Source organism: Centruroides vittatus, unplaced genomic scaffold (assembly GCF_030686945.1).
Source record: "Centruroides vittatus isolate TY-2023 unplaced genomic scaffold, ASM3068694v2 scaffold_435, whole genome shotgun sequence".
NCBI lineage: Eukaryota > Metazoa > Arthropoda > Arachnida > Scorpiones > Buthidae > Centruroides > Centruroides vittatus.
Window position 1 is genome coordinate 4386331 of NW_027122708.1, and position 11265 is coordinate 4397595.

The following is an 11265-nucleotide window of genomic DNA, read 5'->3' on the forward strand; positions in this document are numbered from 1 at the left end:
TAATAAAAGATGCAGTACAAAAGTACTCAGAACAAGATTAAGGAAAGACAAACAGATGGACAACAGTGGGAATTTATAGGTCTACAATTTTTTCAAATTGCAGTCCAATAAAGCCTCCTTCTCTGTACCGTTTACCACCACTGGTATTCATTGATTCACCAAAATTAGATAAATGACTAGCTTACTTCTTTTCATTAATTGTCCCTAAATGTAATATGTATAGCTCATGTTTATTTCAATCTTTAATATTAAAAGTGCTTGGATCTTTATTTAAAAAAGCTTGATGATGATGATGTGACCAGAAGTATGTGATAGGAACTAAACTGTTGTTTATATCGATTAGCCTGTGGTAAAATTGTTTTCATTCTATGTCATTTAGCTTAAAGTTACAGTTTACAAGAACCTATCAACAATGTTAAGTGAGGATTTAGTTAGTATATTGTGATATTTAGCCCATTTCCAGAAATCCAGACCATACTCCAGTCCTAAGCTTGCCAGTATGTTTTGTTTCTAAGAAATATTAGATATTGTTATTTGGCATTCTATTTTGCTAATCTAAAAGTTTTATTAGTAAAAAAATTAAATTTTCTGGGAACAGAAGGCTTGGAATGATATAAAATTAAAATAAAATTTTGTTTATTGAGAATAGAATTAAAATTAAAAAGATTTTGAGTTCTTACTATTAATAAAATGATTATATGAAATATTAAAAATTGTTAATTAACAACAAAAGCAAATATATATGCATATTTTAACATTAATTTTTGTGATGAATAACTAAATTATTTTCTAAAATTATTACACTTTTATTTTTACTGATGTAAACTAATAGCAGAGATCATTTTGTATCAAGTTGATTTTATAAAATATTATTAAAATAATCTCAATATTTTACATTTACTAATTATTAAAAGTAATTTTTAAATATTTGTTAATTCATTTAAATGACCGAATGAACAATAACATTGTTATTGTTTATTTATCTTCTGTGTTAATAAACATTACTTTTAGTAAACGATTTTCAAAAACATTTATGAATATTATATTTCAAATTATTTCTCCACTTCTTCCTCCTCTGACATTCAAAGGTTATGCAATTTTATCTCTTCTGGCTTCATAGGTCATTCCATTTCTTCCTAAATCCCTTCTTCCTCTTATTTTATAATTGAGCAGTTCTTTTGGCAGTCTTCCATCTGCAGTTGTGTTTACATGTTGTTTTCATTTCTGCCTGTGTTCTATTATTTAGTCATTAATGGAGAATGCATTTAGGTCTTTTCTTATTTCTTCATTCTGTATATGATCCAGTTTGGTATAGCCTTTAACATATTACAGAAGTCACATTTAAATTGCTTGAATTTTGCTTAAGCCTACAGTGACACATTTAGAAATATGGTGCCCCTAGGCCCATAATATTCAGGCACTCTCCTAATAAATAGTACTGCTTATCCACTGAATGATTTTATTTTATAAATTTCATTCTTCAATAATTGTATTTTTACAGATTTTTAAATATTGAAAGGACAAAGGATACTGCTGTTGAAAACCTGTCATCAGTACTACCACTCTGTTCTTGTAAAATATATTCATAAAATACTAAACTGATATATTGATATCTTATTTTGTCTTTACTTTTTCTCATCATGGACCAGTAAAATTATGGATAATTTTATGTGGACCAGTAATTATATGCTGCTATGAATTATGCTTATATATGCTTATCTAGAGTGTCTACTTGCTTAACAAAGTAAGTACAATAACTCTAGATTACTATTTAAATGTAATCCATAATAAACTGCACCAGTGTCAGTATGGTCAAATATTTTTGTGGGGCCAATGAAATTTTTTCATGGACTGGCACCAGTCTGCTCTAGGACATACATATCAACATCAAATGTTGCTTTGTCAAAACCTGTCTTTAGACACTAATCTTCCTCATATGTTCCATGTAGCTATATGCAAAATTTCCTTTATTCCAAATCTTTTGTCATTTTCTGATTGACCATTCACCATATTTTTTCTTTCGTGCTTTCAGGTTGAATGATATTTTCACTTGAAGGAGGTTACCAGTCTTTTGCAAAACATCCAATCTGGAGATTCAGGTGGAGGTTGTGCTACTGTCTAACTCCCAATAGCCTATATCAGGGTGGAAAACCTATGATACCTAAAAATATATGATACCTTACATGCCCAAGGTGGCATGTAAGGTATCATATGATTTTGATTTATTATTTATCTTTTTCAACTATTCTTTTGATTTATTGCCTGATTATCCTTTTTTCAATCAGCTTTTTTTTTGCATTTATTCTAATTAAAGCATATTTGTTTAATTTATTTAATATTATTATTCAAAGTCTAAAACTTTGGCATGCATAAACATCTTTAAAGCTAAGTATGCATACTATATGGCAGTGATTCCCAACCCGGAATATGCATACCCCTGGGGGTACACCATAGGTTGTTTAGGGGTACAGAAAAAATAATATATTATGTGTCACAAATTAATAGTATTAAAAAATTATTAGGTAAAAAATGTTTCTTGCAACAATCACAAACTTTATTATACATTTCAAAATGCAAAAATAGAAATAAAAACTTATACTGCCAATTGTACAATGCAACAGATCAATAAATATTGTGCAGTCGGTCAATGGTAGTGGGGATACCATTATGTGTGATTAGTGATTATGCTACGGACTTTTGATGGTGGGGTGTGCTACTGTTATTATTATTATCTCTCAACAATATCCCATGTGTTGTCTGAAAAAAGTATTTTTTTTGTTTATAAAAAGTATTTTTTATTGTTAGCAAAGAAAAAGACATAGCTAGTTTCTCCAGATTTTCTCTACAAGTGGTAATTTTTTTCATTATTTATTCAGTATTTTTATTAATTTTTTATTGACAAGACTATGTCTTGTTTATAAAATCATACTGCCTGCTGTGTTACCAGCTTAGAGGTATGAAGGAGTACATGTCAGAAGTTGCAATTTGGCACAGAGTATTAAGTGCCCAAATCATGTACGCATAAAAAAACCAGACTTCTAGGTATTCAGGGGACCGAGAACTGAGCCAAAATAAAATTCAAAATGGTGACACTTTCTACAAACAGGAAGTGCGCAAGATTTGCGCAAGCATTGCTCATTGGAAAGTTGGAAATGCACAGAGGTATGCTAATGAAAAAAGGTTGGGAACCGCTGTGATATGGCATGCAGGCTCAAAAAGGTTTGTCACCCCTGGCCTATATATATGCTACTACCAGCATAGTTCTTGGGGTCTCAGGAGTGCATAAGCCTCCTCATCCTGCCACAGGCCTTCATTAAGGTGGTATCATGAAGAGACAAATGATTTCTATAATATTTTTAATATTAATTAATATAATATTTTTTTACATATAGAACATTTTATAGACATTATTTTTTATATACAAAAAAATTCTTAATAAATAAAATAGATATTGTACGACAGAGAACTACGAGTATAGAGATAAAAAAGTATGCAGTCGATCTTTTAGAATCATTAGGTTCATTTGAATATACGAGGAAATTTTTATTAGAATTAGACCAGCAGTAAGTATTATATTCATGTTTATCATCAATATATTATTAAATCATATTAAAATAAACTCTATCAAAAGTTTAATTAATAAATGAATAAAAATCAGTTAACAAATTTCTATTAGAGTTTTATTAAAGTTTATTCTAAATTTTAATTAATTAAATTAAATTTATAAACTTTTTCTAATAACTATTTACATAGCTTTTACAATTTCAATTATATAAATAGCATGCTTTGTATGGAAATACAGGATCTTCCAAAAAAGAATGCTACCATTTTAAATTATTATTATGTTAATTGTTATCAGATAATGTTGTAATGTACATTAAAACATTGGAAAACTATTCAAGTTTCCCATTTGCCCATTAAAATTTCTCAATGTGTGTGTTCACATTGTGCATGTTCAACTAATACTCAAATTCTTCCTATGCTCACTAAAGCATATCAATTGTCCCTCCTCCCACAGCAGTCACAATTCTACAGCTCCTGTAGATTACTCATGTAGCATGATGATGAGTGATTCTGACTTTTTGAACTGCAGATCATAACATGCCTTCTCTATTTTGTGTTGCCATTTTTGTTTACAGCATTTCTTTAAGATAGACCACAAGATGTTTGAATGAAGATGGGAGATGAAACTCAGACATTTACTCTCTCTCAATTGGTGTATGTAGCATATTTTTAAGGTAATAATTATTATAATTACAGTACTTTAAAATGGTAGCATTCTTTTTGGAAGACACTGTATATAGAACCATTCTTATTGTATTAAATCCAATTTATTGCATTTCAATACAAACCCCATTTTTCATCTTTAGCTTCGAGCAATTTTGAACCCAACAATTAATAACTTTGTCTATTAAAAGATAAGATGAAAAATGTGATTATAAAGTGATACGAAAATTATAAAAATGACATTTATTTATTTGTTATGAAATCTGTTTTTTTTTTTATTGAGATATTTTGCCTGCTGAAGCATCATCATCACAAGATGCAATTCTCATTCAGCATTAGTTTGATATTTGTTACAAGTATCTCTACACAGATAGTTTTTGATTTTCAGACATTAATGTTCTTAAAAATTTATATGAAAGCTGAATGATAGAGTTGAATATTATAAAGGAAATAGAATTTCCTTTATAATATGCAACTTGAGAGTGAGGAAAAAAAATTATAAAATCTCATATTTAGATAGGAAATTTTTTAGTTTTTTTATAGTGGATATGTTACAATGCTTAAAACACTATTTAAAACATTAAAACTATATAGATTAAACCAAAAGAAACAATAAAAATTCATTTTTACGAAAATAATTCTGATGTTACCAAACCAAAATTGGCAAAAAGCATCACTTGCAAGTAGCTTGAAATTTTTATTTGTTGATAGAAAATGTACTTAGGGTGCAAATTTGGTGTCTAGAAAGCAATATAGAGATATCAAAATGTTACAAGTGAAAGGGCAATTTGGCTGAACATTAAATGTCTGAAAATCAAGGAGTATATTTGCACTGGAATATCAGTGACTTTTTTCCACAGTTATACCATCATTCAATAAATAGTGTTCATATTTTTTGTTAATGTAAAATTTGATAGAAAATTTCACATTTACTCCTAAAAATTTTCAACATATTAAACACACTTTTCCATCTTTTGTGAAATATTAATGAATATAACAACACTTTTTTATTTATTGTATTTTCATTCAATTGCACAGAAAATTGCTGGAACAAAAATAAAATCTTCGCATCTCCACTATATACCCTATGTGTTGCTCCATAGATGCATGTTTAATTGCACTTTAAAATTGGTGTATAATCTGCCCATTGCATAACCTGTACTCTCTTGTTGTCTTTTAAACTCTGTGTTGTCTTTTAAACACAGGTTATACATGTGAAAATACAATATTTGAAATAAATATGGAAAGGAAACACTTTTATGCTGATTACAAGCATTTATTATTATGAATAATACTACAACTTTATAATTAAAAAAATTAATACAATAGACCAGTGTTCCGCAAACATTTTCTATTTGTGGCACACCCATGACTCAACACAACACACCAAAATGTTATTCCTCTCAAAAACGTATGAAATGATACTATTAATAGAATTACGTAATGCCACTAACCTATTATTATTATTAAACAGACATCAATACCCGTGAGCAAATTTATTTTACATATAATTTCTTAGAATACATAAAAATGCATGGCTTGTAATAAAGAATAAACAAATATCATCTTATTTCATCAGTGCTGCAGCAGAGAATGAAATACAAGCATAAAAAACACAACTATGATAAAAATATATAAATAAAACTTGAAATTAACAGAATATGTAAAAGTTCATGTCACGCCTTTCAACATGTGACGGCACATCAGTTGCGGAACACTGCAATAGACCCTTGATTTAACAGATCTCAATTTAATATTTTAGGAAAAGTTTAGAATTTCTTTTTATTCATGGATAGAGCATGCTAAAAGATCGAGTAATTTATACTAGTTGACTCAGATACATGCAATGTACAGCACATTATATTAAAAACTTATGTTTATGCATTAAACTATTATAATATATTAATAACAAACTTACAATGTATGAAGTGTAAGTTTTTAAAATACCAACTGGACCAACTGTAATTATTTGATATAAATTAATGCTATATATCAGATTTTTAGACAAATATAATTGCTTTTATGTAGAAACAATCACATAAAAAAAAATATATATATATATATATATATATATATCTATATATATATATTTTTTTTTTCAGATATTTTTCAGATATATATTTTCAATGTTATCAGATATATATATATATATATATATATATATATATCTGATAACATTGTGATGTAGAAAGTCTGAGAAAAAAATTCAAAGAATTATTTTGAATTATTGTTATTTTTAAACTAAATACACAGCAAGGAACAACTCACTCATTAATAAAAATGGAATCAACTTTATAAATTTTCAAATTAAGAAAAATATTTGGAATGTTAGAATACAAAGTTTGTTTAAAACATATTTTTGGGATTTTGTTACATCGATAGTTGGAAAATTGTGGTTCATGGACACCAGAGGTCTGCAAGATACTTGTTGGGGGCCATCAGTTCTGTTTTATAAAAACGTTTTTATTTTATTACTTAACAAATATTTTAAAATATTGTTTAAAGCTATATTAGGCTTTAAATGAAAATATAATAAATTTATATATTATATAGTAAAATACTATATTTTAATAACTGAAAAATATAAAAGTTGGTACTTTTTATTAAATTTTATATATACTGGTGTGCAAAACTTAAGCAATGATTGATTTTTTGCCATAACTCTGCAAGAAATCACCTGAGAGACATGAAATTCAGAATACAGAGACAGTATTTTGTACTTAAAGGATGAAGAAAGCATACTAGCGCAAAATTGAATAGAATGCATACAGGATCAACACGTACCTGAACCAGTTACTAGTGTTGGAGAAAAGACAAAAAATTATTCATTTTTTCTCCAACACTGGTAACTGGTTCAGGTACGTGTTGATTTCATTCTGGTGTTTTGTGAATGTATAAGAATGCATACAGTATGGAATCCAACAAAAAAAAAAAAAAGGCTTTATTGAAAGAGTGGTGTTGGTACAAATGATTATCTGCCCAAGAGGGAGAACAACAAACAGATGTCCCTTAGTAAGGGATATAATCTCCCTTAACTGCAATAGTTACTTGGCACCATCTCTCCATACTCTACATGAGATTATTGAACAGTTGTTGAGGTAAGAGTGCCTATTCCTCAATGAGCATTGCTTTCAGTTGTTGGGTGTTCTCCAGCAGATATAAACATGCTGAAAGGTAGACACCTTTCAGCATGTTTATATCAATGCCCCAATGCCCCAAAGCATCCCACACATGTTCTATGGGATTTAAATTGGGAGTATGCTGGCCAAATCCATTCTAGTGATATCTTCACTTTCTAGAAGCTTCTCAACAGCATGAGTCTTATGTGTCCTGGAGTTATCATCCATAAAAATGAAGTCTGCGCCAATGGCACCTAGGAACAGATGCACATGAGGAAGGATCACTTGCTGATAATAGCGATCTCTAGTAACAGTACTTCTGTCAAAAATTTGAAGCTCAGTCTGCCCGTTCATCATGATGCCTTCCCAAACGAGCACATCAGGACCACCATAACGGTCTCTTTCCATATGACATTAGTGTGGGATAAAACTGTGTCCCTACCTCTCTCCATATCAACTGGCATTGCAAATCGCTTGTGATACTGAAACGACTCTCATCTGTAAAGAAGACGTGACTCTATTGATGAGATGTCCAGTCTTTATGTTTATTACACTAGTCTAAAGATGCTGCCGATGGGCAGCTTTCAATGGGATGCAGTGTTCAGGATGGTAGGAAAATAGGCCACCTTTATGAAGGTGTCTGGCCACATTAAACTGTGACACTTTTTGTCCCATTGCCATATGCAGCTGCTGAGCAATGTTGCCTGCTGACTGGTATTGATATCTTTTTGCCTGCAAGACAATACAGGTATACCTCAAGTTATATCGTTCTCGATTATACGTCATTTGTCAAAAAAGTATATGGAAAAATAAAAATCAAGTTTAAGTCATTTTATTCGACTTTGCATCCATCCACCACAAATATTGAAGTCGTAATATCACTAGATAAGTGTTAAAAGTACATAAATTAAAATATGTACATTTACAGTAAATGTTAATATAATCATCATAAATCCTAGAGAACGAAACATGAAAACATCTGTTTTTGTGTTGTCGTCTTATTTAGCGATCTTTAAGTGCTCATTATTGGTGTTTTCCACAGTAATTCCAATATCTACATTTGGTGTCGTTTTCAGCACCACTTGATATTGGTAAATTTAACATAAATTAGTTTATTTTCTACTATCGCAAAATAATTTTAATAACTATGTTTGTTATTTAACCTTAAAAAATCATCTTATTTTATAATGTCTTAGAGAAACCACATTCACAAATAAAGAGTCCGTGATGTCCAAATTGCAAACATGTACATTTACAAGTATGAGCTGTACGTACACATGTATTTGTAAATTTAGATTACTTTTTTCTGTACTATATTAAAAACTAAAATTTATTTGTTTGTAAGCTTAAAATAGATTCTTATTAACCATATATTATTAAAAATGCATTTATAAATAAAATACAGAACTGGGAATGGTAATTTGTGGTTTAGACTAGTGACAAGTAAATTCGACTTACGTCGCCTCTCCTGGAACCAATTACCGACTAAGGCGCGGTATACCTGTATATCAGTCATCCATTGGCATTATTTTTCTTGAAGACTACCACCAACCTTCCTTATAGCTGTGGTTTGGAAGACTTTGCAAGCTCATGAAACAACACTTTTGTTGATTCTAAACTCTTGGGCTACACTCGTTACACTATGCCCCCTTCAAGCTTGCCGACCATTCTACCATGTGTAAAGTCATCCAGATGGTTTCTTCTAGACATATTGCATGTACAGTACAAACTCACTTGAACTTGCAGCAAATGTCTTTAATAGCACCTTTTGTCCTTTTTATTGTAGTCTTGCACTGCACGTGCTGACTGCATGCATTTTTTGTGCCCTCACGTCACCTGTGATGTCTTCTACCTGATATTTGCATACAAATCACCTTTCTACTGAATTGGATGTTCATTGTACTGGTCACAAAAGCCCTTTTTTACAATTTCATGAATGTCTGCTTAAAAATTACATTGTTGCTTAAGTTTTGCATGCCAGTGTATTTGTTAAAGTTTTGTTAAAATAACAGAATTTCAAAATAATGCAACCGAAAATTGCCAAAAATTATACAGCTACTCCTTACTTAATGACCAATTTCAGTTTCTACGACTAAGTCGTTAAACAAATTAATTGTTAAATGAGAAACTTAATAATTTTTATTTATTGTAGATAAAGAAAGGGTGTAAAGAAAACTCCAACTCAATAACTTTGTTTTAATTTATAAAAAATACAGTCAGAAAAATTTATAAAAATGATGTAACAAAAAATTACAGTTCATTCATAAAAAAAAGACATTCAGATGAATATTTTATTTATCAAATCCTTCAAACGAGATGCACAATGAAGTACCCATTTATAAACAAAATATGTAGTCTTGGAGGTTGTGAATACTTTATGTAGTTAATACCAACTGATTACAGTACTAGACTAAGATCAAGAAAGGGAATTTTCCCTTGCTGGAGCTGGTCTTTAAGTGAGGAATAGCTATAAATGTCTCATTATTATTATTATTATTATTATTATTATTATAGTTAATTAATGACCAAAAGCTAACAGCAAAAGATAATGGTCTGCCAAAATACATCTTTTATAAAAGGGTTCACGACACTTCAAAGTTTTGGAACCACCATGCTAGATAATTTAACAAAATTTAATTTTAAGATTATAATATATTTTGAAGACCTTTATGGTTTGAGGACTGTAGATTTAGAATATGATGACAAAAATAAACTAAAGGTTACAGTTATGATGTTATCATTTTAAAGCTTTAAATCTTTCTTAATCAAACTACTTATAAGAAAAATACTACTTAAGAAATTACTTATACAGTAGTTCTCAACTTTTCTGACACTGCAGAACACAATTCCATATTTACTATTCTCACAAAGCAATAAGCTAATTATAGTTTATTCTGTTGAGTAAAATAGTAAACATGGAATTTTCTACAAATAAAGTAACATGTTGTACATTGTAATAAATTTGCAATAAAAGCTTTAAAAAAATTTTTTTTTTATGGAACACTTAGAACAACTTTGCAGAACACAGGTTGAGAACCACTGATTTACACTAATAAATACAATGAATGATTTTTGTTAAAGTATTCATTGTATTTTGAAATAATTCTGGAATTTTGAAAGTCAATTTATATTTACACTTTCCTGACAATATAGTTATTTGTGAATTTCTTTTACAGAGCCAGAGATGAAATACATCAATTAGGAGATAATCCTCATTTAATTGTAGTTTTAGATGAATTAAAAAACTGGATAGATACATTTTAAAAAAATTAAATAATATCAAATTTTGAAATATTATGCGATTTAAAAAAAAAATTTTTTTTATGGTTTGTACTTATTATTTAAATCAGATGATATACAATATACACAGAAAAAATTATAATCATATTTATAATTATGATTTTCTAAATTAAAGTTAATATACTTTATTTAAAAAGTAGAAATTAGATAATTTATAAAATTCAAATTAATAAAATAAATAAAATGTAGAATATATTTTAAAAAACTAAAATCATGAATTATAATCAACTAGTGAAGATTGAAAATTTTCTGTATCTGAAAAGTCTTGTAGAATATATGTAAATTTGCAATAAATTTTTTCTAAAGTTGATAATGACATAATAATTTTAATATAATATTTAATTTAATTATAATTTAATAATAATAATAATAATAATATGATGATGATGATAATGATAATTTTATTTAGTTAATAATGGCAAATGTAGAATATAATTTCATCTCCATGACTTTAATTCAAATTATTGGATTATATATAATACCAATAACAGTTAAATTAATGATTAATGGGTATACAATAAAATAAAATTTAATATGCTTTTCTACTATTGCCCTAATAAAATTGTAGTTTTATTTGAATAGGAAAGATGAGCAACTGATAATTTGACTTCCAGTTAGA

General features: G+C 28.6%; 1 protein-coding gene across 1 annotated transcript in view; it reads left to right on the plus strand.

The window, feature by feature from the left end:
- qm (quemao) overlaps positions 1–10876 on the plus strand; it is a 67209-nt gene extending 56333 nt beyond the window's left edge. The window contains exons 11-12 of the mRNA XM_067287177.1: positions 3449–3563; positions 10523–10876. Coding sequence (XP_067143278.1) covers positions 3449–3563; positions 10523–10610 — 203 coding nt within the window. The 3' untranslated portion in view covers positions 10611–10876. The remainder of the gene's footprint in view (positions 1–3448; positions 3564–10522) is intronic.
- The last annotated feature ends 389 nt before the right edge of the window (positions 10877–11265 follow it).